We start from the raw sequence: 26,248 nt of genomic DNA on the forward strand, positions 1-26,248 counted from the left end.
AAGAGGGCCGACCTCGGGAGTATCAACGTCTCAAAAGCTGAGTATACCATCCCCGCACTAAGCCGGTTTGGGCATGGAGCGAGGGGCACTTCGTCGGTCACACGCCATGACGTGGGAGGCAGACGTGGGAGGCAGACGAGGCACTCTCTCTCTTGCTCTCTTTGGACTCTGTGGTTGACTCGCCACGGATAAGCAAACCGTTCGTTATTTTGCTCGCCCTATTCGGCGATTTGTCGCAACTTTTCGAGACAAACGCAATCTCTTGCCATCTCGGTCGATCGCGATATACTCCGGAACCGCAGGGTGGAACTCCCGCAGCGTTACCTGTCGTGATACTTAGGGGCATCATCTCCGAGGCAAAACGTCCGCAGATATTTCAACTCGGCCTGCGCAAATCGGTTTTGTCCATACTGAAGAACCTTCGATCCGTTGCATGGACCTGTGATCAGCCTCCTACGTCCTTTAGAGCCTTCGAACGCCGTGCTGAATCAATATCGGAGTTTATTGATCAGCGGAGAGACACCATTATGTTCCATTCGACGGTAGGTGATCCAGTACCTGCATTATCATCTGTACCTAAGATATGCGCCGAGATTTCGCACTGGACCGACATGTCTCTGCTACTTGGATTATACCACCCGACTGTGTGGTGGACTCGCTGACGTCGCTTTAGAAGCCGTATTCGGCTGTCACCGTACAAATAGAGGTTCTTACGAGCGAACAATATGAGGTCGAGGATTGGAGTGGTATTGTCGATCTTATCGAGGCGATTCGCATACAGTCAAGTGGTCCTACCGAGGCCGCTCGTGCTCTGCGCAAGAAGCTGTCAGTTTTGTACTTCATCGCCAGAGATTCCGAGAGACTAACGTTCGCACAGAAAATACGGAAACCTCCATCGTCAATTACGAGCCCTAACGATCCTCGATTTCCTGATCCAGAATGCTGGCGACCGCTTCCATCGAGAGTTTGCCGATGAGATGTTGCTCGAGCGATTGCGCATTGCCGCTACCGATTCGGTCTCAGACCCTCTGGTTAAGGAAAAGTGCAAGCAACTGTTTGGACAATGGGCGGTCTCATATAAGACAACACCTGGCATGGAACGTATCGCTGGTCTATACAAGCAACTTCCGAAACGCAAGCAACCGGCGAACCAAGCGAAGGCCAAGGTTCTACGAGAAGCAGAGAAAACCAACGAGCCTCCATTAGGGCATACGGTATCTGTTTCTGCAGGCAGTGGGCCTTCAACCGTGCTTAGCAGTCCCAAGCACAAGCACTCATCGAGCAAGTCATTGAAGAAGGACAAAAAGGAGAAGAAGCTCTTGAACAGATCATTCAACTTCGAGAAAGAGAAGCCGGAGATGCTCCAAACCCTAGCTTCATCCTCGGTTGCCAGCACAAATCTCCTTAATGCTCTCAAACGGGTGAACCGAGAAACGCACCGTGTGAGTGAGGACGCAGAGGTTCTCAACAGATTCGAGACTTGTAAACAACTGCGGCGTCAAATACTGCGGTACATTCAACACGTTGAAAGCGAAGAATATCTGGGCAGTCTTATTCATGCCAATGAGGAGCTCGTTGCCGCACTCATGGCATTCGAAGTCTTGGACAAGAGCGTGGACTATGACAGTGACAGTGATCAGGACGTTCTCGAGAGTGGCTGGACCCCGGACCGCGAAGTCAGTGAACCCTTTGCTGGGTTAGCTATCAACCCTCCTAAGCCACCCCGCCCTCCACGACCGTTGAGTGTTGTAATGCCATCATCTTCCATGCCTAGATCTTCATCTCCTAGTGAGAGTGAGTCGGAATTTGAGCCCGATGATGATGACGAGAACAACCCTTTCGGGGACAGAAATGCCATCTTAACGCCCGCGGTGGACAACTTCGGTCGAACTGTGTAAGAGCACTATACAATGCACGCGTTTCAAGTCTGACAATCTTCTAGGAAAGAAGTCTAAGCCATGAAACCGGTCATCGTCACCTTTAATACCCCCGCGCTTGTCAGTTCAGTTTTGCATCAGGAGAGAAGGCGTCTCGAGTGCTTTCTCATGTTTATGATGAAGCACCGGCTGCTGAATGTACTCGTTGATAACTCATCAAGCTTCGATGGACGAATAATACACTAGAACTCATTTCACGATCATCAACACGAGCTTCTCCCAACTCTCCGTCATTGCTTCTCTATAATGTGGCAACGAACAACCCTTGAACTCTACCCCGACTTTCAACCTCGACACCATCTTGCATCCTACTTATTTTCTAGCCCTACTGCCATCGAGCAATGCCAAACTGATCCAACCAGAAATTCAGCAGAATCAATCCAAGGATTGTAGAGCTAACTCCCCAGCGATCTGTATGTTGTAGCCAAGCTAACCGGATCCGGAAAATAGCTCTCTATTAGTCATCACGGCGTCACCGAGAAACTCTTCCCGCAGAGCTCACCTCTCCGCAACACCACAGCAACAACAATACCCATTCCATCACCATGACCTTATGGACCCCAGTATAACAACTTCAAGTCCAAAACAGCTAGACTAGGCCGTCAACAGTCAAAGCTTTAACCTCAGGTACTATTCAAGCATGCCCGACCCCCCCCCGGACGAGCGGCGCCGCTCCCGCTCACGCTCGCCGCCTCGCCGCCCCAAAGCCCACGGCGGATTCCGCTGGAAGGATAAGCGCTCAAACAATGATGGACAGAATGAAGGCGATTCTCGTCTAGATAGAGGGTATCGAAATCGGTCACCGCGGAGACCGTATGATCGGGATCGGGATCGAAACCGTGACCGAGGAGACCGTGACCGTGACCGCGGACATGATCGGTACAGGAGTGACTACCGCGATAGAGAACGGGCTCGAGACCAAAACCGCGACAGAGACCGACCGCGAGCTGGCTCACGAGATCGAGACCGTCCACCACGCGAAAAAGGTCCCAAGGAGAAGAAACCCAAAGCCCCCGCTCCTCCCCCAAGCAGCGGCGAAGCAATGATAATAGTACACGTGAACGACCGACTCGGCACGAAAGCCGCGATTCCCTGCTTACCGTCCGACACGGTGGGGAACTTCAAGGCACTCGTCGCGGCGCATATCGGGCGAGAGCCGCATGAGATTCTGCTCAAGCGCCAAGGGGAACGGCCGTTTAAGGACTTCATTACACTTGCCGATTATAGTATTGGGAATGGGGTGCAATTGGATTTGGAGGTTGGGACCGGGGATTGATTGGATTGGATTGGGTTTGTGCGAGTCGCTTGAAGTTGGGGTTTGGGGAAAAGGGGATATGGAGGTATTAGTTTGTGAGGAGGGTGAGAGAGGGAGTGTGGATTCTGGACTCGGGCAGTTGCTTGCTCTCGGGGTAAGCTTAGTTCTCTCTATTCACGATTGGAATGTTATGATGCAATATGTTCAATCTGACTCAATGTGGTCTCATATATACGGAGCGCCAGAAACAAGACGGGATTCTAGACTCCAATTCCGCAGAGCGCCAGCAAAATGTAATATATAGTATATAACGCCGACAAAGGTGGGTATTATAAATATAGCCAATCATCTCATATCGTAATCTCCAGAAGAGAAACCTGCCCAGACCAGGAAACAGGACGGAAAAGAACAAAGAGCTTTACATCACAGCACCTTCGTCTTCATCCACTCACTCGTCCCCACGCCAAGATTCAGCCCATTGCGAGCCCACCACCGTCGAACGCGCTCCTCAGCACCAGATACCGGGTCCGCATCCTCAAGAGCCTCTTCAATATCGCAGGTCTTGAATTCCACGCGGAGCCCGCTTCGCCGCCACCACTCAAGAACGTTATCGTGTCCGTTCTTCGTCGGCCCAACGAGCACCTGGCAGTCGAAGATCATCTTCGCGCCTTTCAGCTTATACCAGAAGTCAAGCACGTGCACGTGGCCATGAGTGCTTGCGATCCGGGCAACGGTCTCGGCATGTGTATACGGAATCCCTGAGGCGTCCCACCAGGCGAGCGAAGCAGTCCGGCCTGACTGGGCAGCGAGGAGAACCGATTTGCCGACTTTGAGAGGTAAGGGGTTGGCGCGGGTTGCGGATGCAGCGGACCTTTTCCACCAGTCCAGGACGGTGACGCGGCCTTCGGCACTGGCGGATTCGAGGGCTCGCTCGGTATACCGGAGTTCGAGGCCTGATGTTCGCCACCATTCTAGGACGTCGACGAAGCCAGCGCGGGATGCGCCGTCCATTGCGTCGGCGATGTATTCTTTGTTAGGGAGTGCTGGGGCATCTCGCCACCATGTGAGAATCTTAGGGTTTCCGTAGATGGCTGATGCGCGATATGGTATGTTGGTCAGGCGGGAAGTCGTCCAAAGAAGGTCGAGGTGGTTTTCGGTGAGATGGGAGAGGATATCGGTTCGTGAGAATTTGAAGATCAGATGGCAGGCTAGGTCAGATAAGGGTTTCCAACGGGGCAAGCTGTCGATGCGTTTCTTGATGGCAGCAAATGAGCCACGGAGGATGGTGTATTCCAAAGAAGCTGGTGCTGACATCTTTAATAGATGGCTTTGCCATTCCTTGGGAACCGTGAGTTTCGTTGGGATGCCCACTGCTTTGGCAATTTCCCAATCATTGAGATGATCTTCGAAGATATTCAGCCATAATTCTAGGGGTAATGAGGGCATGCCCTTCTTCTCGGCTATTCCAGGCCTGAGTACCGGGGCTTGAGAGGGTAGTGGTGCGACATTTGCGGATATAGTCTTTTCTAAAACAGGATCGACTTGTGGCGCAACAGGTTCCGATGGCTTATCCGGGACTGCTGTGTCTTGTGATAGTGATAGCGAAAGGGTTTTCTCAATCATTTCGTGGAGCTCTTTCAAGCCCGTCCAAGGCAGTTGAACAAGCTCCTCGGGAGCATTATACTTCCACAGAACTGGAGGGACTGTCTCAATCCATGGCCAAAACCGACGAGTCTCTTGTAGTTGCCTCTCAGTTAGTGGGTGTTCCCATTCTGAAACTGTCATCCCCGGTATTAGAAGGACAGGTTTTGTAGACATCCAGCCCCGCAACAACGCTAACGTCAGTGTGTGCGTGAGGCCCGATAACATGGAACCAAGAGTTCCTGCATCGACCGGAGCGACGAGAAGCAGGTCAGCCCAGTCACAAAGCTCTGCAGCTTTCGCCTTCAGCCATCTCCGAGCTCCAATCTCCTTCTCAAAGGTTTTGCTATCCACCGTATCCATGTAATGGGGAACCTTGCTTGTACCTGAAAGAAGAGCAAATGGCTCGTCTGTGATGAATCTGACCTCAATCCCTGGATGTTGCACCAAGGACGGGAGGACATTGTCGACAAACTCGCTGTCCGTCGAGATCAATAATCGTTTGCGGCGGCCAACAGTCGAGGTGCTTTCAGATTTCGGCAGCTCTTTGACAGATACGCTGAACTCTTTTGGGGGTTCAATCGCCCTTTCCCCCGGATCTTCATCGATATCCATATCGCTAACGCGAACGCCCCTCGACCCGGCGTTTGTGATCGCTGTTATACTGGCGTGCACTTGAAAGCCGAGAGCCATAAACGTAGCAATTCTGTTCTCGAGAAACCAGGATCAAAAAAGCAGCTGCTGTAGAAACAATAATCGTGACGGTCTAGCGAGGTGCAGGTTGCGCGAATTTATCCGCCACAAGACTCGTGGAACATTCGATAGAATATCTCGTTGCGGAGAATAAGAAAGAAAAGCAAAAAGAGCCCGCAGCCAGTGCGAGTGAAGCTACTAAAAGTAGCGAGTTGCAGAAAAGAGGAAAGAAAAAGCAAATGAGGTGTTGGTCGAGCAGATGCGCAAGAGCGGTCCAGATTGTCGCCCGAGCTCGGTCACTAGCTAACCACAGAGCACCATGCAACACATCCAAAAAATCGTGGCGCAGATCGTCAAGTAATATTATGCGCTCCACAGAGCTCGTGTCAAGCGATCTCGTGGTCCGACAGGGAAGGAAACGCGGAGCGGTGTGTATGAGTGACTTGTTTGTCGAGTTGTCACTCTGCAGAAACCCAGGCTTGTCTCTTTTGGTTCTCGGCCCTTTGTTTGGCGGGTTGGTGTCTCCTCAAGTCAACTCCCGCAATTCTGATGTTCGGACGATAGGAAGGTCTCGAATAGTTGTGCCGTTCTCGTAGAAGCCGTAATGTTGGTCGACAGGGGAGTGAGGCGCTGAGGTCACGGTTACCGACGGCGAGATCGTTCGATGAATTCGTTGTGGCCTTACTCCTTAGGCCGCCATTCCGATATCAGGCCTTTGATTGGGTGGATGCGAGCCCGGCTTAATCATGGGCGCGAGGCCTAAACCGAGCGGCAAGTAGATAATTGGGCCAACCAGAGGGCTTGGCTGATGCACGTCACTATTACCTCCTCCAGGGGAAGAGCGGTGCAGGGCTGACTCTTTCTTAATTTCTTAGTGGAGAGGAACAATATCATTAGGGACAGTGCTGCCCAGTGGAGGGGAGTAAGAAGCTAGGACTACAAGCACGGCAGGTTTGCGGCGATAAGCTACCTGTACTCAGCGATGAATCCCATCTACCAGTAGTAGCTTCAGGCGCTGCGAGTAGTCGATGTCTACTTCAATATCTACATGGATATGCTTCTATAATAGCATGCTCTAGATAAACAAACACTGTGCGATGCGATGGGTAGGCAAGCCAGATAGCCTCTCACCTTAACCAACACAGTATACTCGATGCAGGTAAGGCAAGCGCTGAACTCCTTCGCAATGTAGGACACACTGGGGACTTCAGATTTCATTCGGCGGTTAGGAAGGCAAAGTCCTCTAGTCGTCCCTCCGCGCCATGTTCGAGTGCAATTTATGCTCTCGCATCGCCATACTGGCCAATGCTCCCAGAAGAGCAAGCCCAGTTAATGCAACAAAGGTAGCCCTCAGGGCGTCGGTGTAAGCAGCCAGGACTCCAGGAACCCAATCTGCCGGTGCTTTATGTATCTCTCCAAGGCTATCGCGAAGGCGCGCGATAATCTTCTCTGCATCCTGACGCTCCCCAAAGCGTGACCAAAGTCCATTTATAAGGATATTCTGGAAGACTGAAGAGCCAATGGTGATGCCGATTGTGCTGCCAGTGCTCCGGAAAGCGTAGGATGCTGAGGTGATAACAGCATGATGCTCATGGTCGACTGCGGAAATAAGGGCTACCAGGGTGATGGTGAGCATAGCACCGTACGCTGTTCCCGAAAGCAAGAAATAGACAAGGGAAAGAACTGTCGGGGTGCTAGGTGTGAGGGTGCAGATGAAGGACGAGGAGGCCACCAACAGCAGCATAGTGATGTGACTATAGATTTTGTAGCGTCCGCTTGCGCGCATCAAGGCACCGGATGCCAGTGACCCCATGGAGACACCGATAGCTTGAGGGACAAGTCTCGTTCCCGAAGCCGTGGCAGAAAGGCCTTGAACCTGGAACAGAATCGGCAGGTAAAATAGAAGTCCAAATATATTCATGGTGGAAAACCAATTCGTCAGGCATCCCGCCAGCACAGTGCGTTTGACAAGCAGACGGACAGGGATGACGGGCTCCAACGCGACGTTTGCTTCGATATATATGAATGCGCCCAGAGCCACGACAGACAGTGGAAGCGTCGTAAGGACAAGAGGATGTGTCCATGCCACCTGGTTTCCTCCGGTGTTGAGACCAAGGAGCAAGAAGACAAGAGCGATAACTAGCGTAATTGCTCCGAGGAAATCAACACGCTTAAGCTTGTCCTTGTGTGCATCCTTTGCGGGTATCTTGATCGTCAAAGCCACCATGATAGTAGACAGCACAATAAATGGCACCTGGATTAGGAACGCCCAGCGCCATCCCACAGAGTCGTTGATCCAACCACCAAAAACGCCGCCTAACCCCATGCCCAGTCCGAAGCAGATGTTGCCGATTCCTTGCCAGACTCCACGCTTTCGCAAAGGAACAAGATCTGAGGTGACAAACGTGGATATCGCTGTCAGGCCGCCACCACCAATACCGGCAACAACCCGGCCTAAGATGATGGTCCATTGCCTTTGAGCAAGGCCACAGATAAGATTACCTGCCGCGAAGACCACGTTGGAGAAAATAAGTCCCGCCTTCCGGGAGAAAATATCAGTCAGACGCCCGGATAGCGGCTGGCAAGCTGCGTTGGATATCAGATATCCTGTGGCGAGCCATGAGAGCAAGGACAGGGAATTGAACGACGATGATATTGGTCCTGTGAGTGTCGCAACGATGGTGGTATCTGCAGCAATGCATTAATTTACTTTAATATATATCATATGAATAACCTGGAGTCATACCGAGCGCTGCCAGGAAGATACCCAGCCATGTGCCGGTCAGAACAACAAGCAACTGCTTCGTGCTCGGCTCCTCGACCGGCGTCTGGGACTGATTGGCCAAAAGGGGCGTCTGCTCTGATACCGGCTGGTTTCCGGCTGTTTCCGCTGGCGCGGCGTCCGCAGATTGGTTGGAACGCATTGAGAAGCGTGCGATGGAGCGGCCGTAGATGTCAGGAGACTTGGTTCTTCAAAGGACTCGGTTGCATCAACAATGACGACAGTAGTCGGGGATGAAGATCAAGACTGTGGAGATACCCCACTGATTATTCAGCGAGCATGAGGCTGCGGCCAACTATGCCGATGGAAAATGGATCAACCATGGGTTGAGAGAACAATAATGAGCTCTGGAGGCATCCCCTGTCCGACGTCTGCACATGGGAAGTCAAAAGTAAAAGATTTGAACCTGATTGGCATTTCTGCGGTTCAGCTAAGGTGAGAAAGCCCGGTCAAGGTTGGGCCTGAACCTTACTCAACAAACCATCCCAAGGAGCAACAATCAAGATGGGAAAAAGCAAAATTCATCTATACAGAGGACATACGTTGTCTCTACCCCGCATTGTCTGTCATTCTAGGTTCCAGCGTCCGGTGATCATCGTAGCATTGGGGCTATGGAATTACAGGCCACAAAGGGTTCTCCATCGCTGAGCTTTTTTAGTATCTAGGTCCAAGAAGCTAGAGGCGGGGAGACTGAGAAGCTTCTGAGGTTATGGGCCAAGAGGTCCGGCATCGCGGCATTCGACTATGTACCGCGTGCGTAATGAGGGGAAATAAGAAAGCTATATAGCCCACGCACCACGGTGCCAAGCGGCACGTGTAGACTTTCCCGGAATAGGCACACTATACCTGATCTAGTAATTCGCCGTCACCGCAGACTACGGTCACTATTCCAGATCGCATTACTATCTCTCGGTTTGCATAGCAAAACAATATCAGGTGGATTAGTATTATTCTTACCCTCTGATATTCGCGTAATCGAGTGCTTACATTTCATGAAAAATGCGCCGATCTCCATCCGCGCGTCCTTGGTGCTACATTCAGAATATATTACCAAGCCTGAAACAACACTGCCGCTCAACCTCTAAAACCTCACCTTTATCCTACTATCACTATCCCGGGACCATGGACCTGAGCTCTTCTCAGACAGGTAAGCACGCTTGTTAGGGCGCGATTCAGCATATTACTCATTCGTACCAGACTGGATACAAACGATGAATTTTTCAAATTCACGCGTGGCCGCTTTATTGTCGATGAGGCAGAGAATCTTCGAAAACGAGAGATCACATTCGACTTGAATAGCCTCGCAAAGGTCGCAACAGACTCGGTTGGAGCTGCTCGATGCATTGCTATCAAGAAGTACCCTGACGGCATGTTCAACAAAGCATTCCTCATGTCTATGAACGATGGTCAAGAAGTTATAGCAAGGTTCCTAATCCGAATGCTGGCGTTCCGCACTTTACTACTGCCAGTGAAGTCGCCACGATGGACTTTGTAAGTCCATCCTGAACACCATCAATACCGAGCTTCGCTAACACGTCTGATTTGGGAGACCAGAAAAATTCTTGACACACCAGCGCCTCGTGTATACACATGGAACTCGCAGGCCAAATCGCACCCTGTTGGGGCTGAGTTTATCGTCATGGATAAAACTGAAGGTGTTCCGCTGTCACAAGTTTGGAACACGATGAATTTATGACAGAAGCTCCAAGTGCTTCTTGGCCTGACACGCCTCCAGAAGCAATGGCTGAGCGTTTCATTCTCGCATTACGGCAGCTTGTATTATACGGAAGACGTGCAGCCACCATCAGGCAGCCATTTCATCAAGGATAGCACGGCTGTGAGAGATTCGGAGTTTTCTATTGGCCCGGATACAGGCCGGGATTGGTGTGATGCAGGCCGATCAAACTTGGACGTTGAGAAGGGGCCATGTACGTCGTGTATCGTATCATTGCTGTACAGTCGCTAATAAGTTAACAGGGACTTCTTTAACGCAGTATCTGCAAGCAGTCAGGACACGGGAGTTGAACGCAATCCAATCTCCGGAACCTCCGAAATCGATTGCCTTGTTCTGTGGCCCAAAGCTGTACCGACCAGATACGGAAAAGAAGATTACTGCTTTAGCATGGTACCGAAAAGTCGTCGATGCCCTTATCCCAAAGGATACAGCTATCACTAGACCCTGCCTCTGGCATAATGATTTGTATCATGATGACGTTTTCGTAGACCCGCATAATCCCGAAAAGCTTACGGGCATCATCGACTGGCAGTCTTGTCACATCTCACCTCTCTTCAACCACCGTCCTGATCCAGCATTCCTCGATTGGGATGGCCTTGAGCCTGAGACGCTTGATCTGGCACCACGGCCGAAACTCTCGGGGCTTTCGCCTGAAGAACGGTCTGCGGTTGTAAATGAGTATACCGTCCAAAATATGTTTGTTGGATGGCGGAAACTCATGCATGCTAAAACCCAGACTTATATAGAGTAGTCGAATTTCGAAAGCCAGTTCTTTTGCACCTTGCTGATTGTTCTTATTACCATGATATCACCGAAGCGGCCTTGATAGATCTCTGTATCGGCGATTATTCAGAACAACGGCTAGTCTATCTAACACCATTGCCCCAGTACCAGTTGGTTCTGGGCGATAATTGGCTCCACGATCATAACCCGCAAATCGACTGGGAATTCCGTACCGTGAAGTTTAGCTCTGCCAAATGCTTTAAAACAGGCTGCCTGGATCACAATCAGCCCTATACGCCTATGCCATCGGCTCCACGGCGCCCCGAGAACCAACCCCGAACAACACTGATGTTAAGCTAGTATCGGCCCGAGTGTTCTTTATCCTAGCGAAGCGCCGGGACAGCCATGGCTTTATTATGACCCCTAAGGCTAATAAGAAGTTCCTTTGTACTACGACCACGGGAGTAGTCCAGGCAACCATTTACGCCAACTTCGTGAACCTCTCTTTGATAATTGGATCTCGGATGCTCTAGTAATGACTCTGTCTTCCTATATTGATGCCGGCAAGGTTTACGAAGGATTTAGTATGCGTGGTGCGTGATGGAGTGATTGTTAGTGGCTTCTTATCCAAAATTCACGATATAGAAGGCAGAACAATTCGGAGTCGAATGCCGTGGCTCCCCGAGTCTTTTCGTAAGGGAAGATTAGAGAAATATAAAACACTCCTACCTAGTGTAAAGATAGCTCCAGTATCAGGCTGTGAGCTTCCGAGGTGTCTACTAGTGTGGGAGCGAGGATCAGGAGTCATTAGAGACGGTGGTGTAATTCTCCAAGCAGTATGCGAAGGCGATGGTAGGTGAGCTCTACTAATTCGATTGGATGATTTCCTGTGTCTGGAGGTAATGTCTTCTGTTTGCTCAATTGGGTATGGGTAGGATCTTTTGGAAACCCGGGTTACATTCCCGTTTGTCTTAGAAGATGCAATTTGATCTGCTACTACTTAAGTTTCTGTATTCTTGGCAATATAATAGATTATCTCCATGAAGAACTTGGGGTAAAGAGTTTCCGTAAAAAGGAAAACCAGGACACTGGTGGCCCGAAAGACTCATGATAAAGCATGCAGAATCTAGTAGGTAAAGATTGTCTCGGGCCAAGTGCCTTGTTTGTGTTGTTGTTATCACGTCAAATTCTGTACTCGGCCCTCAAAAAGCAGTTCGAGAAGATGAGGTGTGCCCAAGGCAGGAGTTAACCATCAAAAGCCATCCAAAGCAAGAGCATTGGTTCAGCTGTCTAGTGGGGCCTCTATCTTCAGCAAGTTATAGATTATCGCTGACTCGTGTCCCTTGTATGCGCCATATTACCAGAGTCAAGCCCGTTTGTTATGGGCCCTAGAGTTTGTTAAAAGCATCGGCATAGTGTCAACTATCATTGTCTAAATACTTGGTAGTCCCTCGGCCATGGTAAGGACTAGAGGAAGAGTTCTAACTAGTTACCGCAGTCCACCTGCTAATATGACAACCTGTTCGTGGAGTATCCCTAGGAAGAAGATATGGACGAAACTAGCAACATCCTGAGCAACAACCAACCATCGGGAACACTCAATAGTTACCAGAACTTAACTCTAATGGATCTCCAATGACCTCCAAAAACCAGTTCTCCAGGCAGAAAAGGAGGTAGGGAAGTACAGCAGAGTTGGGGTAAACCGTAGCTGAGTATGGAACCATGGAATGGAATCCTGCGCACCGATATGAGACTCCAGACTCCACACGAAGAAGCTGGTCCTAGCTGAAGCCCAGCGGCTTAAAGCAAGATGGCCCGCTAGCCAAGCGTCAGGAGTTAAGAAGGGCTGTTTATCTGACGCTCGTATGCACATCTAGACCAATAACAGCGACAAGGGTCCTAGCTGGCATTGTTGAAATATGACAGCGTCGGAGAGGATCCACGCCACGACACGTCGATGAGTTACGAGAGTTGCGCAACTGAGTTCGACCTCGAATTGATACTCTATAGATATAGAGAACTCCTTAGTTTGGAGACTTCATTTGACCGTCCGGAGATCAAGGGATGTGCACAGCCACGACTCAGAAAGGGTGAGCAATGAGCAGGCCAAGATCGACGCGGCTGTCCTCAAATAGTCATGGATATGGTCTCACAGCGCCTAAAAACAGCGCTAGAGCAATGACACGGCCCAATGGCAGACGGAAACAATAAGCGGAGGCTCCCCAGTGCAGCAGAAGAGGAAGATGGAGCAATTAAAGAAAAGGAGAGAGACACCGGCAAATTAAGGACGGGCGAAATCAATCAGCTAGCACCCTCCTCGCGTCACGTGGAACAGCTGCGCCAGTTTAAAACGGTCGAGACTCCGCAATCTGATCTGACTCCTTCCAAAAGCCTGTCCTATCATTGTCACCTCAATTCTTGCTTGCTCTGCCTCTCTCCTTGCTAACCCTCTTATCGTGTCCTCTCCTACATAAATCCGTCACCCAACATGCCAGGTGTTCGTGAGTTTACCTTGACCCCTCAACTACGACCTCTCCGGATTATGTCCCACTGTTGCGCTGGACTTTTAGCTGACCCTCTCTTCGTTTTAAGCTCCCGATGCGCTCGACCAGCTGAAGAAAGGCTTCAAGGCCATCTTCCGGAGAAAGAAGAAGCAGCAAGACGCCCCTGCGGACAAGCCCGCGGATAAACCTGCGGAGACTGCAGCTCCAGCTCCAGCTCCAGCTGCCCCAGCTACTGAAGCCAAGCCCGCAGAGCCCGCTCCGGCTGCAGAGCCCAAACCCGGTATGTTGCTTACGTCCTCACTGTATAATCCGTCGCCCATGATCATTTGCTGACAATAAGAAACAGCAGACGCTCCTGCGACAGACAAGCCCACCGAGACAGCACCGACGACCGAGGCCAAGCCCGAGACCGCTGCCCCTGCACCAGCTGCAACCCCCGTGCCGGCTCCAGAGCAAAAGACCGAGACCGCACCTGCTCCTGAGACCAAGACTGAAGCTCCCTCGCCGGTTCCCGGTCCTCCCCCTGTTGCTGCCCCTGTCGAGTCCAAGTCCGAGCCCTCCGTAGCTCCTGACTCCACAGTCCCCGAGACCCCCTTTGAGACACCTGCCCAGGAGAAACCCTCTGAGGAGACACAGCCTAAGCCCGCTGAGCCTGCTAAACCTGCCGAGCCTGCGAAGCCCGCTGAATCTGCTCCAGCTCCAGCTCAACCTGCTGCTGAGCCCGCAAAGAGTAAGTCGTTCACTCTCTGCTTGATATACGCATTGCTGATTGTGCAAAGCTGAGACCAAATAGATGTGTTACCCGTCAACTAAATATGTCATATTTTTGACTTGACTTCAGGGTTTCTGGCATCAAGCTTCGCCGACATCTGTTGCAGATCTACTCCCTCGTTTCTTTCTTGTCCTCGTCTTCGTGTGACTCTCATACCCCAGCGTGAACCGTTTTTCTTCATCTCGTACAATACCCCATACTCTTGTTTGCAAACAAGCTACTAGCTCTATCTAATTTTGTCTCGTCAATTAATAGCCTGGTTGGTAATGGCGGCTATCTGCATAATATCCCAAACATCCCAAACCGTACTCGGCATTAGCGGGTGCGCAAATGACGGGGCAATCACTGAATGAATTTACAAGGCCAATTCACAGTATCCGGGTATCATCAATTCATGAACTCCACGAAACAATCCCTCATCCCCTCCCCCGTCTGCCTCGACACTCACTCACTCCCCTCCCCCGAACTATCTCCGGCATCCTCCGCCGCAGGCCCATCGCCCTCAATACCTCCCCCAGCAACCGCCGCAGCAGCCTTCGCTTCCCTAGCCTTCTGCCTCCTCTTAATCTTCTTCTCGCGATTCTTCCGATTGCGCTTCTCTGCCTCCGTCTCCTTCGCCCGTTCCGCAAGGGCCGCCTTCTTCCGTAGCTGGATCCGCCGCTTCTTGCCGGGCTTTTTGCGCGATAGCGGGTCTCGCTCTGGTGGGTTTGCGATGTTGATGTAGACTGGCTTTCTAGAGGGTTTCTCGTCCTTGGGGAGTTTCACGTGTTCGCGTTTCAAATGCGTTATGCGCCAGGGGAGGTGGCAGCCGGGCTGTATGTGATATGGTTTTGTTAGCCAGAACCCAGGTGGACATCGATCGTAGAGTTGCATGAATTTAGGGTAGATAAGTCGCGGAGTAATCGGAACACTCACCCAAGAAACACCCGCAAACTGCAGCATATCTTCCCCACTCACAGCTACATCCTCAAACTGTTTCCTCTTCGCTGCTAGCCGCTCACCCTCACCCTCATCCAACCCCTTATCCCCAGTTTTATCACCCGTCAAAAGCCCCGGTGTCGAAAAATAATAACTCCATCCGCGAAACGGATTCACGAAGCGGCCTTCTCCAGATCCCACGGCTGTAGGCGTTGGAGAGCGTAAGCGGATGCGTAGCTTCTGGGGCTGTGCGTCGCGGGCATCGTTCTCCTCTTTTGATGCTGATGTTGATGGTGCGCTGGCGTCTGGTTTCTTCGATGTATGTGTAGGCGCGGCGAATAAGCGGAATTCGAATTCTTGTTCCTCATCTTCAGGGTTGTCTTGCGGTACTGAGGGGGTTGTGGGATTTGGGGCTGGAGCGATGTCAAGGTTTAGGTTTAGGAGGGCGCTGAGGCGTTTTTGGGCGTCGGCATCGGGGATAACGGAATCGGGTGCTGGAGATGGGGAGCGTGAGGATGAGGTGCGGGCATTGAGGTCGTTGCGCCGGACGCTGTTATGTGTCAATGATGGTTAGTCAATCATGCGGTTGAGGTTGGCGGGGGTTTGATTTGAGATTCCAAGGGTATCGACCGTACCGTTTTGAGTCTGGGAAGTCAAAAATTGACATGATCATAGGATGAGCTCCAGCTTCGATAGAGCTGATACTTTTCTGAGAGCGGTATAACGTGTTCGAGTTTTGCGTGAAGTTGAGCCGGATATCAGTTCTGGTCGCTGTGCGGAGAAGATGATGAGTTGAAAATCCGAGACTACGATGTTCGCTATTTCCACTGGTGTGGGTCCGTTGCGGCCACGTCCCGGAGCCTTTATATACTTCCCTCCTCCTCTAAACACTACTATGAGAAAGAAGCATAAGTTACTAATTACAAATTCTTCTCGTTTGCTGCTAAAGGTCAAGTCATGGTCCAGATTCTCCTAGTTGCTAGTCATATTTCATGATAGTTGAGCTAACGAATGACACTTTTCATCCTCCTACGGCCTTGGCCAACGTTCAGACACAGCGACCGCCATCAACCTAAACAATGTTAGCTGTGTCTGAGGTAGGTTATACCTAGACTGATACCTCAAGATTAACACCCGTGAGGAATTCTGCCTCGTCACTAGCGAGGAAGCTACAAGTATTGGCAACATCTGCTGGGGTGGAAGGTCGACCTAGGGGTATGGTTGCCACAAATGCCGCCCTATTTTCCTCGGTGTCCGGCTTTCCGAGAAACTTAGGCGTCCTATACAAGAAATTAGATAAAGGTAGTGTGAGACTAGTGAGGTTACTCACATGGCCGTGATTCCCACCACCGGACACACACAGTTGAACCTTATCTTCTTCGGACCGTATTCCACTGCCATGGTCTTGCTTGCATTACTCATGGCAGCCTTGGAAGCGTTGTACCACGTCAAGCCCGGACGAGGACGAAGGGCAGCGGTGGATGAGATTTGGATGAAATGTCCGGGGCGGTTGTTCTCCAGGAAGTATTGGAGGATCACATTAGTGGACAGGTAGAACGCCCAGACGTTGACATTCATGCACAGGTCGAAATCAGTGTCAGTGACTTCAGCAGTAGGTTTGTTACTGTATGTTGCGCCAGCGTTGTTGACGACGATATCGAGCTGTCCGTGGGCTTCGAGGGTGCCTCTGAGAAGAGCCTCCCAGCTGGGACGTCGTGTCACATCCGTGAGGATGAACCCACTGTTCAACTCCGCTGCGACTTCCTTACCCTTCTCCTCATCTATATCGGCAATGATTACCTTTGCCCCCTCCTGGACGAACTTCGTTGCAATTCCCTTGCCGAAGCCAGACCCAGCTCCAGTGACAATGGCAACTTTGCCTTCGAGGCGTCCTGTATGGGTTTCAGTGGCCATGATACTGGTAAAGACTTTAATTGTGATGTTCGAGAGGTATGTGAGAACGATCTTTCAGGAGTACGAGGCAAGTTCTCCACAACCGTGGGAGGTTTGAGCTTCCAAAGTGCATCCGGCCATCGAAGCGGTTGTATCGTGCGGGGTGGTGCCTGCCGATTGTGCACCCCTGGTCGAACCAAGCCTGGTCCACGTCATTATTGGATTGAAGGGCGCAGCCATGCTTGGCTTTCAAGCCGAAGGGGGTATACGGTGCACTCATCGGCACAAGCTGGGCTTCGAGCACCTGAGCCTACAGGTACCATAGCCTGCCGCTCGATGTATACAACAGCGCTGAAATCCAAACTCTATACCATCGTAGCCCAGGGTACTGTTCGCAGCTCGGTCACGAATCCCGCTCCGAGGCTAATTATCTCCGAAGAGAGCGGTAGCTGTTCAGGAATGCTATGGCACTTTTTCCTGCGTCTATATTCTGAAGTCGTTGATTGTGGAGGGTTACAGCGGACTGAAAGACTGCAATGGGCCGATGTCATTTGGCCCGCACGGACCACGTTCTTCTCCGACTCTCCGACTCTGTCCGCCCGGCTGTGGCTGGGCTGCACGACCTTCCAACAAAGTACGACATCAGAAGATTCAACTCATCACATTGAACATACCCCAGAATCCCTTTTCTGCGCATCACAGGCTGGTGCCTTGCTTTGTCATTTAATTTGAGATACTATCAGTCCTTACCTACTCGTTCCTTACCCGGCCGAACACTCCTTCAACAGCTCCTCGCAGACCTCTTTATCTTTGAATGTCTCATCTGCCCGTTCTCATACGACCAAAGACCTCCAAACTACAATAAATGGGGATTTGCTCTTCCTGCCTTGGGGCCAGTCGTCGGGACAGCACCGACGTGAGTTATCTGCCCTGAGTGTGTGAGACCGCTATCTTGCGCGGTGATCGCAGCATGAGTTGGACGACGTTCAACTTGATGATAACTCAGCGCTAACAAATGTACTTCCTTCCAGCCTGAATCCTCCCGACTACTCGAAGATGACATTTACCAGCCTGGCTATGGATACGGGGCGCTCAACCACAACCAGCAGGCCAACCAGCCCGACCCTGGCTACGTGAGGCGAGAGCGCGAGGCCCTTGAAGCAATCTGCCAGCGGACTTCAGAGTAAGTATTTGAATCCTCTTGCCTTTTAATTTTCCCTCCCCCGATGATATAGGTGGCGCAGGATATACTAAGAAAATTCTTCATATAGTTCCGTCATCGACATTTGGTCTCTCCAACCACAACCGCATCTCCAACCGCAAGCAACCCTCGACAACTCCGTTTCTTCCTCATCACCGAAAGCCCGCGATCCCTCTGTTGTAGTGACAACAGTCGATACCGACGCACCCACCGACTCCGCATCGACGAACCGCGGCGCCGTCCCGAAACACTGGGGTGAGGTGGTTATCAACCCGCGTAGATCAAGGCCAGGATCGAGCGCCGATGACAGCGGCGAAAAAGGCAAAGATGTCTTTGGCGTGCTGAGAGTTCCTTGAACTTGGGAATTTGAGGCGCAGAAGCGGCGCTCCATCATGGCATTAAGAGGCGACATAACCACGAACGAGGTGACGACCGAACCGAATCTCATTCAGCATAAACAATCGACATACGCAACCACACACGCATCGCATCGCATACACATTTCCTTCTTGCATTCCATTGCACTCCGCCTGCTCTGGTGTCGCCGGCCGAGACTGGTGTAATTGGTTTTTCTTTTTTGTCTACTTCCCTCATTTCGCATTTCCTTCTGTTATGCTAGACGTCTTTCAGTTCTTAATACCCCGGCTCCCAGTCTAATATTCTCTTATTTCTTATTTTTCTCTTGATAATGAAGTTTCAGAACAGAACTCTCTAGAGCCCTTCGGTTCAGGTACGCATCATGGAAACGAGCATATTGTGCAGTAGCAGGCATTATTATGTACTATACTTCAGCTAGTGGTAATTCCATAGTTAAGCGATCACTTTCAATAGTACTGGGAGCAGTCATTTATTCGTTATATAGCCAAGTGATATTGAGAATAGAGAGAGTAAGAGTAGAGTAAAAGAGCAAGAGCACAAAGAAGCCGAAAACCACGAGAGCGAACGACATAAGACACCATAATAGAGCTGAAGATACAACAACAAAACACTTGCATGGTCTCCAACTCGCCAATTGCATGATAGCGATGGCTAACGTATACGTAGACGTAGATATGAAGCCGACTCCACCCTAAGAACGCCATAACTAACCAGCGAACACCATGAGACCGTGATACGAGAATTGAGCAGTGCTGTATAAGAGAAACTCCGGGGATACTGCGAGAGAAAAGCAAGTGCAATCGACGAACGCTGGAATGCTTCAAACGTCGTCCAATCTACCGGCTGGTTCTTCCCCATCCGACTCATAGCTGCCGGCGGAGCTCAGCTCGTCTTCGGACTCTGTGTCTTCACCAGCATCGTCCACAGCGTCCTTGCTGGCGTATTTTTGGACGTACTCTGCGAGGATGATCAGTTATTTCTGTAGGTGCAGCTGTGAAAAAGGCGGTTTACCTTTAACTTTGCTTTCGTAGGCCTTAGGCTCCCTCATCAACATTGCAGCGGCTTCCCCGTTCAGCGGGTCTGAAGGATTGGGGTAGCGGAGTAGCTGTGGAAGGAATACTTCGAAGATGTTGATCATGTCGTACATAGGAGACCATGTTTGGTTGATTACATCGAGACATACGGAACCCGACCTGAAAGCGATTAGCAACATATACCAGAATGTGTCGACATTCTACTAACAGCTCGTCAATATTGGGATGGAAGATTCGGTTGACAAATCCAATGCTTGGACTTTTATATGGGTACTGATCCGGCAACTCGACGTGAATCTTCCAATGACCGCCGGAGAAGGGTGCTAGAGAGCGAACTATCAGCGGTAGAACATGGTTGCTCTAGGGTGCACTTGTAACATACTCTCTTCGGGCCCTTTGAAGCGCACGTAGAACTCTTGCCTACAAATCCAATGTTAGACCGAAAGTTCACGAAACAATCCTATGCGACATAGCGGTGGTCCATACACTGCAAAAATGGTCAGCATGAAAGCAGAAAATAGAGACCCAGGGCAACCCACTATTATCATTAACTAATGTGACCTCATAGTCACTCATCAACCTAAACACCCCATTAGTATTGTGCCTTGGATTCAGTCTCCGCCTATGGATTATGCGAAATCGATAGACTCGGGGAAGTCCATAGGGCCGAGATGAGGAAGGCAGGGCATACATCCTGTCGAATGGTTAGTAACAAGCTAGGGCGGAAGTTTGCAATCGGCGAAGTGACATACTTCATGACCTGTACAGACATTCCTATGTTAGTCTTTATTCATTTGCCAACTCATCGGTCGACCCCCAGTTGGAGTGGAACTCACATCTGTCTCAATTCTGCGCTTGGGGCTACTCATTTTGAATGTTGTTGCGCGAATTTTGTCGCGAGTAAATCACTGAGCGGGATCAAAAGCGTAGACTGAAGCTAGCAGGGGCGTGGTCGGTAGACTGTGTAACTGGGCTCTAATCCAAGAGATCTCTAACGTGAGGCGGGGAAGAGGGGTGGCAACCGGGCCGATAAGGTGGAAACGGAGGAAGCTTCGTAAGTTGACGGAGTCGTTGCGCGAAATAGAGGAGCAAAAGGTGCGAAGCTTGTGGTTAAATGTGGTTTGACAAGGAGGCAAAGAGAGGGTGAAAGAAGAGGGGGAAGTCGTGAAAGAAGAAGGGAAGTGCAGACGGGTGGGATGCTTGACGATGGGCGTTGGCTGTCGGAGGCCCAGATGGTGCTCCCGTACGGTGACTCCGTACGGTCCAGTCCGGCAACGCGCCCCCGAACAGCGCCCAAGTCACCCAACTCAGGCCCCAGTCAGCCGCTACGTAGGCGTGCGATCAGGTCACGGGGGCTCCTCTCGACCCGTGTTAAATCACTCATGGTCCATCTTGCAAGGTCCCGAAAAAGAGTCATATAGATGGATCAGCACATCAATAATTAAGCATTCGAACGTATCGACATCTCTTCATCCAATGTCCTCTCGTTCTATGAGCTGTCTACACAGCGCTACGTAGACTGTGTGTTCGTCAATATGCTGGAATGATGGCATCTACAGAGCATATTGGAGCCCATGGTACAACTAGCATGAGCCCTTAACTTGACCGTTTCCGGCTGCTTTGTGAGAGTTCAAAGGGGATTCGTGATCGTCAGCGGCTTCAAGATGGATTCTTCAGTCTTCATCTCTGGACAGCGGACGCCATCTCAAAATGATGTCATTTACCCCGGTTCTTGTTCGGTCCTGGGCTCGTGATTCGAGAGCCACTCTGCTGGGTCACGGCGTAGGTTGTAGTAGAGCCAAACGTACAAGGTCTCTGTGGGGAAACTGAATTCCTAATAGTTCCCTAGATTGCACATGATTGCGAATTCTTCATAGGGATAGGGTTGTTCAGGAAGCCTAGACATTCGTGTCAAGCTGGCTGCCTTGAGATGAGCTGTCACGGTGAATTGATGCCTCAGGCTGGAAGTTTATACCCAGCCGTGCAGCTGCATTTAATCTATCTGTTTCCAACATCAAACTACACCCATCACTGCCATCAACATCGTCAGAGATTTTTTAATGCTAAACGGCGATTGCAAGGTTGAGCCCACTTTAGTCATAGTATCCTGCAAGATGAGCTCGCCCACTTCTCAGATACCATCAACTGGCAACTCCCCAAACCCCAACCAACGGCGACCATCAAGCCGAAGAGAAACCACAGACCAAAAATCCAGTGCTAAGAATGCACCTATTCCTGACGATGAGCATGGGGCAGACTTGCCGCTGACCATGTCCGCATCGGTCGTCCTGACTAGTCTACCTCGCGATGCCCACCAGGCTCTGGCGGATGCCGAAGCTATTGATACGGGTAAAGGTAGGATAGTACTACATACGTCTTCCTCCACGCCCCTCCTTGTGATCAGCCCCTGCTAAAAATTGACAGTCACCGTTCGATTCCAACCGCTGGCTTCTGCCCCGATTCTCAAGAATCGAGTGTTTAAGATCAGCGCATCACAGAAGTTCGAGACTGTCGTCAAGTTTCTGCGGAAGAAGCTTGATTGCAAAGACACGGATTCGGTTTTTTGCTATGTGAATAGCGTCTTTGCTCCCGGTCTAGATGAGGGTGTAGGGGGTTTATGGAGGGTAAGTGCTCCCCTTCTTCTCACTTCTACCCTTTGAAGGAGACCCTATGTCTAATTTCTCTTGCTATAGTGTTTCAGGACTGATGACCAGCTGATTGTCGCTTACTCTATGACACCCGCCTTTGGCTAAGGTACCTAAATCCTAGCCTAGGCCTTATTAGCGGAGCATTTCTCAAAGCTTGACTTTGATGCGAGATGGGTATACAGCCATGGACAATGACAGATACGGCCACCAGCAACCGAAAAGAGCCCGTGCCACAGATAACCTGAAGCCTCAGAACACCGGCCGGTCCGCCCCTCATGCCAGCGAGATGCCTTGGATTGGAGGGTCGCTAAAACCGAGAAACGTGGATATGACGGAGTGGTGTTTGATTGAATCTCCTCTTGTTAGTGAGGTTTGGAGGCTTATCTGAACTTCTGAAACGGCCGGATCCAATCTGCACATGAAGAGGAACCGAAACCGCCATCTTGCGTACTCAGCTTGCCACAAACTGCAAAAGGACCAAGATACTATTAGTGTCTCCATCCACTCCCAGAGAGGCTTGCTCCATATACATCGGGTGGGGATTTCTGGTAGATCTGAGTTCAAGACCAACCGCCGGGACTATTCCGCATTTCGCCGTATCTTCAGCAAATCCCGAAGTCAACCCCCCCATAAGTATAGAGCATAGCGAATTCAATTTCCTGGCCCTATGAGGTCATTCCACACTAGTCCATTCGGCCCCAAACCTGTAATCTTGTGCGGCGCACCCGTGATGTATGACGCCTACCCAACTCACGTGACTAAGCTCGGAGGAATGCTTGGCAGACGCCAGCCATGCCTTTAGCCCTTTGTCGCGTTATTTTTTTCGGTGCCTTCAATCAGCTTCTCCAGATCCCCGCAATCGAGCCTCTCACAATCCCAGCAATAATTTCTATGGGAATATAACTCCGCCTTCGTCCCCCTACAACACCGTATTTTGAGTATCTCCCTACCAAAAACCAGAACCATGGCAGACGTCCGCTCGTTACTCCGAAACGAGCTCGCCTCCCGAAGGGGCACGCCTTCGACAGGCACCAACACACCGAACCGCGTCACGAAGAAGAGAAAGGTCGATCCTAGCGACTCGGCAACGCGCAAAAGAGTCAAACAGGCAGATCCCGAACAACTGCTGTCAAATTCAAATGCGCAAGTTCGTCCGCCAGCCGCGCAGATCGTCGCTGGAGATGCAGGTGACGATGACGATGACGTCGAAGTTGAAACGTCGCCGCAGGATGTCATGAGGACAGAATCAGATAACACACCGATCCAACCTGAGCTTGTACAAGAGCAGAAACCTGTTCAGAAGACCGCACAGCCTTCAATACCACCTCCCGAAGTTCCCACACAGCAGACAGCACCGGCAGCAGCGGTCGACGAAGACGAGTGGGCCGCGTTCGAGCGTGAGGTCGCTGCCCCAACGCGTGTCCCAGCGAAGCCTGCTGCTGTTGCAGCGGCTGCGACGATATCAGCTGCCCCCGTCACCGCGGAAGAGCTTGCGGCGCTGCAGCAGAAGGAACAGGATAATGCCAGGCAGAATCGGGAGGCGGAGGCGGAGGGCGAGCGGGAAGATGCCGCTCGGTTCTTGGAGGAAGAGTTCGATGAGATGGAGCAGTTAGAGGAACGAGTTCGGCGGTTGAAGCAGATGCGCGAGCAGCTGAGGATGAAACGGGCGGGTGAGAGTGCTGAGGCGGATGAGGCTGCGGTGACTATCCCCGCGGAGTCGACGACGAATACAGCAGAGCCCGCGATGGCTGACATCAAGGATGAAGAAGAGGACGATGACGAGGACGACGATGATGCCGACGACGACTGGGATAACTGGCGATTCAGGTAATGCTACGCTACTTCAATAACCGTTGCGAATTGCGAATTGCGAATGGAAAACGGAGAACGGAACGGACGGCGTTTTATCTACATTACAGGGAAGGTTAAGGGCTCTTCTTATTACTTTGATACCCCAATACTCTAAAATGCTGCATTATGAGTCAGATAACCAACCGACCATAACCATATCAAGATGGAACCAGACCAATCTCATTCCTACCGACCTACCTTAATTCTGGAAGACTTGATGAGTGACAGACACAAGACTGTACTCTAGTCGATGACAAACCATACCATGTACTCTATGCAATAAAGAAGAGAAACCAAACATAAGCTCATTGGAATAATGTCATTTTGTACAATAGCTTCAAGCTTAGGATATTCTAGTCCTAAACGTGCACCAATTACTATTATTCCACTTCCATAGGCTGTGTCTGTGTCTGACTCTGACTCTGACTCTGCTCAGCAGACGCCGTCTCCGATTCCAGATGACTTCTCAGCCCACTCTTCCCTACCCTCATAGCCTCCTGAATCTCCGCCTCGCCCTCCTCAAGCAAGTGCCTCCCACGAGCAAGTTCGCCCTTTCTCCTCCGTTCATCTTCCTGAACCTGCTTCTGGCGCTCTGCAAGGGCCTTCTCGCGCTTCTCGCGCTCCACCCTCTTCCTTTCTAGCTCTTCCCTTTGCTCGGGGGTGATATCTTTCTCCGGCGCGGCGGGTAAGGTAGCGATGAATGTTTTAATTAGTGGGTCGCGCACCTTAGACGGGAGCGCGATGTAGCGCAGGTCTGTTATTATGGCTGGCGGGAGGGCTTCGAGGTTAGAGGAGCGGTTGAGGTCGTGGAGGGGGATTGACTTGAGGAGGGTTGAGAGATCAGATTTACGAGTGCTTTCGGGCAGTTTCATTTTGGAGACGAGGTCGCGGTAGGATTTTTCGCGGTCCTTGTCCGATAATTGGGAGTCGCGCATTTCGGGCTCTTTTCTGTATTTGCGCTTGAATTCTGGCCAGTAGAGTTTTGGTGTTGCGTGTTCTTGGAGGAAGGCGAGGTATTTGATACGGGGGTCTTTCTTTTCTTGTTTCTCTTTGCGCTCTTTGATGGTTTGGATGCGGTCTCGGCTCCAGGTTGAGAAGGCTTCCCGGCGGGATTTCATGTTTGGGAGGACGGTGTAGCGGGTATCTTCTATGATGCGGCCTTCTTCGATGATGTTTTCCCATGTTGAGAAGGGGTTGATGTTGAAGTCGTCAAGTAGGTCACGGAATAAAGCTGTAGCGTCCTCATCTGTGAGGGGAAGACCCTCCGCGCCCTCTTCCCATTCGTCGTCTCCGGGCTCACCATATTCCCCAGGGTCAAGACCGTATTCTTCCCCCATCGCTGCCAATTGGTATTCGATATCCTCCTCGGTAAACTCAACGGGTCCCTGGTTTTCTGCGCTCCCGGTTCTCTGTCGTTTGGACGGCTGGCCCTCGTCTTCTCCTTCGCTGTCCGTAACCTCAACTTCCTCATATTCGTCGCTTTCTTCGTCCACGCCTTCTGCCCCGCGCTTCTCATTATCTTCCACCGCATCTGGTTTCTTTGGTTCGGGAGTTGGCTCGCCGCGCTCGCGTCGTTCCTTGGCTTCCCGTTCTAGACGATCAAACTCGACGACGCCCTTCAATACCTTTGTCGGAATCTTCCAGAAGCTCTCATCCGTTTCTGTGTTGTAGACAAATCTTCTCCCCAGTTTCGTCTTCACGAGCACCCATGGTTCGCATCCAGGCAATGCATGCTTCGATTTCGGGCGGTCTTCAGGCCCACGATGGCGGCGGTCATGATAGGACTTTCCTCCACGAAATCCACCCTTCGGCTGGTTGTAACCCGCGGCGCCGAATGACGAAGCGCCGTAACCTTGAGGTGCATAAGGTGTCGAGGAGAATGGTGGTAGAGTATCTGAGGTGAGGAAAGGAGCATTGGCAGCAGGATTCGGTACTGGGGCTGGGAAGGAGGGTTCGGCAGCGATGGGCTGGGGCCTGGTATAAGTCGATTGCTTAGTTTGAGAGTTGTAGTAGTAAGTATGGCCTGCGATCCGTTAGAGAATGTCGGTTCAGGCGATCGCTGCGACTCAAACCTGTAGGAGCTTTGTGCTCGGTCCACCCAGGCGGTAGGGGCGGAGGAGGGGTATATGTAGACTTGAGCATTGTGGTCTATTCAGATGGAGTGAAGGCAGTAAAAACAAGTGGATAGTGCAAATTCAGGCCAATTCAAGGCATTTTGCGGCGGTTGATGAAGCTTTCCGGTTGGGCTTAAAGAAGGTGGTCCGAGCTTGGCGGACGCGCCAG

General features: G+C 51.1%; 14 protein-coding genes across 14 annotated transcripts; 7 read left to right on the plus strand and 7 right to left on the minus strand.

Moving 5' to 3' along the window:
* Positions 1-144: 144 nt before the first annotated feature.
* On the plus strand, positions 145-2,326 carry BDV17DRAFT_262646 (LSB5 family protein). Its single transcript, XM_073757812.1, has 3 exons — positions 145-542; positions 674-825; positions 878-2,326. Exons 1-3 carry the CDS (start codon positions 528-530, stop codon positions 1,896-1,898), a joined length of 1,188 nt encoding a protein of 395 aa, XP_073615885.1. The 5' UTR covers positions 145-527; the 3' UTR covers positions 1,899-2,326.
* On the plus strand, positions 2,238-3,414 carry BDV17DRAFT_82489 (ubiquitin-like protein HUB1). Its single transcript, XM_073765191.1, has one exon. It carries the CDS (start codon positions 2,578-2,580, stop codon positions 3,211-3,213), a length of 636 nt encoding a protein of 211 aa, XP_073615886.1. The 5' UTR covers positions 2,238-2,577; the 3' UTR covers positions 3,214-3,414.
* On the minus strand, positions 3,415-5,646 carry BDV17DRAFT_82462 (uncharacterized protein). The gene has a single exon (XM_073765189.1). It carries the CDS (start codon positions 5,524-5,526, stop codon positions 3,616-3,618), a length of 1,911 nt encoding a protein of 636 aa, XP_073615887.1. The 5' UTR covers positions 5,527-5,646; the 3' UTR covers positions 3,415-3,615.
* A 799-nt stretch (positions 5,647-6,445) lies between these two features.
* Positions 6,446-9,020, minus strand: BDV17DRAFT_82486 (major facilitator superfamily domain-containing protein). Its single transcript, XM_073765190.1, has 2 exons — positions 8,273-9,020; positions 6,446-8,214 (listed from the first exon to the last, which is right to left on the minus strand). Exons 1-2 carry the CDS (start codon positions 8,448-8,450, stop codon positions 6,770-6,772), a joined length of 1,623 nt encoding a protein of 540 aa, XP_073615888.1. The 5' UTR covers positions 8,451-9,020; the 3' UTR covers positions 6,446-6,769.
* Positions 9,021-9,307: 287 nt separating this feature from the next.
* Positions 9,308-10,863, plus strand: BDV17DRAFT_298329 (uncharacterized protein; the record flags this gene model as incomplete). The annotated part of the gene is made up of 6 exons (XM_073763670.1): positions 9,308-9,336; positions 9,485-9,700; positions 9,730-9,799; positions 9,858-9,980; positions 10,011-10,236; positions 10,286-10,863. The coding sequence occupies 6 exons, from the start codon at positions 9,308-9,310 to the stop codon at positions 10,792-10,794; spliced, it is 1,173 nt and encodes a 390-aa protein (XP_073615889.1). The 3' UTR covers positions 10,795-10,863.
* Positions 10,864-12,247: 1,384 nt separating this feature from the next.
* Positions 12,248-12,798, minus strand: BDV17DRAFT_82564 (uncharacterized protein). Its single transcript, XM_073765194.1, has 2 exons — positions 12,376-12,798; positions 12,248-12,325 (listed from the first exon to the last, which is right to left on the minus strand). Exon 1 carries the CDS (start codon positions 12,637-12,639, stop codon positions 12,388-12,390), a length of 252 nt encoding a protein of 83 aa, XP_073615890.1. The 5' UTR covers positions 12,640-12,798; the 3' UTR covers positions 12,248-12,325; positions 12,376-12,387.
* A 238-nt stretch (positions 12,799-13,036) lies between these two features.
* BDV17DRAFT_82535 (uncharacterized protein) lies at positions 13,037-14,227 on the plus strand. The gene is made up of 4 exons (XM_073765192.1): positions 13,037-13,267; positions 13,359-13,550; positions 13,620-14,000; positions 14,050-14,227. The coding sequence occupies exons 1-4, from the start codon at positions 13,255-13,257 to the stop codon at positions 14,061-14,063; spliced, it is 600 nt and encodes a 199-aa protein (XP_073615891.1). The 5' UTR covers positions 13,037-13,254; the 3' UTR covers positions 14,064-14,227.
* BDV17DRAFT_82550 (DUF2011 domain-containing protein) lies at positions 14,010-15,721 on the minus strand. Its single transcript, XM_073765193.1, has 3 exons — positions 15,596-15,721; positions 14,958-15,510; positions 14,010-14,855 (listed from the first exon to the last, which is right to left on the minus strand). The coding sequence occupies exons 1-3, from the start codon at positions 15,631-15,633 to the stop codon at positions 14,487-14,489; spliced, it is 960 nt and encodes a 319-aa protein (XP_073615892.1). The 5' UTR covers positions 15,634-15,721; the 3' UTR covers positions 14,010-14,486.
* Positions 15,722-15,892: 171 nt separating this feature from the next.
* BDV17DRAFT_262658 (oxidoreductase, short-chain dehydrogenase/reductase family) lies at positions 15,893-17,499 on the minus strand. The gene is made up of 3 exons (XM_073757813.1): positions 16,291-17,499; positions 16,081-16,240; positions 15,893-16,032 (listed from the first exon to the last, which is right to left on the minus strand). Exons 1-3 carry the CDS (start codon positions 16,872-16,874, stop codon positions 16,009-16,011), a joined length of 768 nt encoding a protein of 255 aa, XP_073615893.1. The 5' UTR covers positions 16,875-17,499; the 3' UTR covers positions 15,893-16,008.
* Positions 17,500-17,517: 18 nt separating this feature from the next.
* Positions 17,518-18,919, plus strand: BDV17DRAFT_262659 (LAMTOR1/MEH1 family protein). The gene is made up of 3 exons (XM_073757814.1): positions 17,518-17,769; positions 17,885-18,036; positions 18,125-18,919. Exons 1-3 carry the CDS (start codon positions 17,719-17,721, stop codon positions 18,408-18,410), a joined length of 489 nt encoding a protein of 162 aa, XP_073615894.1. The 5' UTR covers positions 17,518-17,718; the 3' UTR covers positions 18,411-18,919.
* Positions 18,920-20,771, minus strand: BDV17DRAFT_262666 (E2 ubiquitin-conjugating protein UBC8). Its single transcript, XM_073757815.1, has 7 exons — positions 20,299-20,771; positions 20,237-20,240; positions 20,002-20,046; positions 19,849-19,886; positions 19,675-19,789; positions 19,444-19,625; positions 18,920-19,389 (listed from the first exon to the last, which is right to left on the minus strand). Exons 1-7 carry the CDS (start codon positions 20,333-20,335, stop codon positions 19,253-19,255), a joined length of 558 nt encoding a protein of 185 aa, XP_073615895.1. The 5' UTR covers positions 20,336-20,771; the 3' UTR covers positions 18,920-19,252.
* Positions 20,772-21,251: 480 nt separating this feature from the next.
* BDV17DRAFT_262670 (ubiquitin-like protein ATG12) lies at positions 21,252-22,767 on the plus strand. The gene is made up of 3 exons (XM_073757816.1): positions 21,252-21,821; positions 21,891-22,090; positions 22,160-22,767. Exons 1-3 carry the CDS (start codon positions 21,527-21,529, stop codon positions 22,217-22,219), a joined length of 555 nt encoding a protein of 184 aa, XP_073615896.1. The 5' UTR covers positions 21,252-21,526; the 3' UTR covers positions 22,220-22,767.
* Positions 22,768-22,967: 200 nt separating this feature from the next.
* On the plus strand, positions 22,968-24,145 carry BDV17DRAFT_82830 (uncharacterized protein). The gene has a single exon (XM_073765196.1). The coding sequence runs from the start codon at positions 23,079-23,081 to the stop codon at positions 23,943-23,945; it is 867 nt and encodes a 288-aa protein (XP_073615897.1). The 5' UTR covers positions 22,968-23,078; the 3' UTR covers positions 23,946-24,145.
* BDV17DRAFT_82832 (FF domain protein) lies at positions 24,146-26,197 on the minus strand. Its single transcript, XM_073765197.1, has 2 exons — positions 26,038-26,197; positions 24,146-25,988 (listed from the first exon to the last, which is right to left on the minus strand). The coding sequence occupies exons 1-2, from the start codon at positions 26,105-26,107 to the stop codon at positions 24,346-24,348; spliced, it is 1,713 nt and encodes a 570-aa protein (XP_073615898.1). The 5' UTR covers positions 26,108-26,197; the 3' UTR covers positions 24,146-24,345.
* Positions 26,198-26,248: the final 51 nt, after the last annotated feature.

The sequence above is a fragment of the Aspergillus undulatus genome (genome assembly GCF_047715775.1).
Source record: "Aspergillus undulatus strain CBS 261.88 unplaced genomic scaffold BDV17scaffold_22, whole genome shotgun sequence".
Classification (NCBI taxonomy): Eukaryota; Fungi; Ascomycota; class Eurotiomycetes; order Eurotiales; family Aspergillaceae; genus Aspergillus; species Aspergillus undulatus.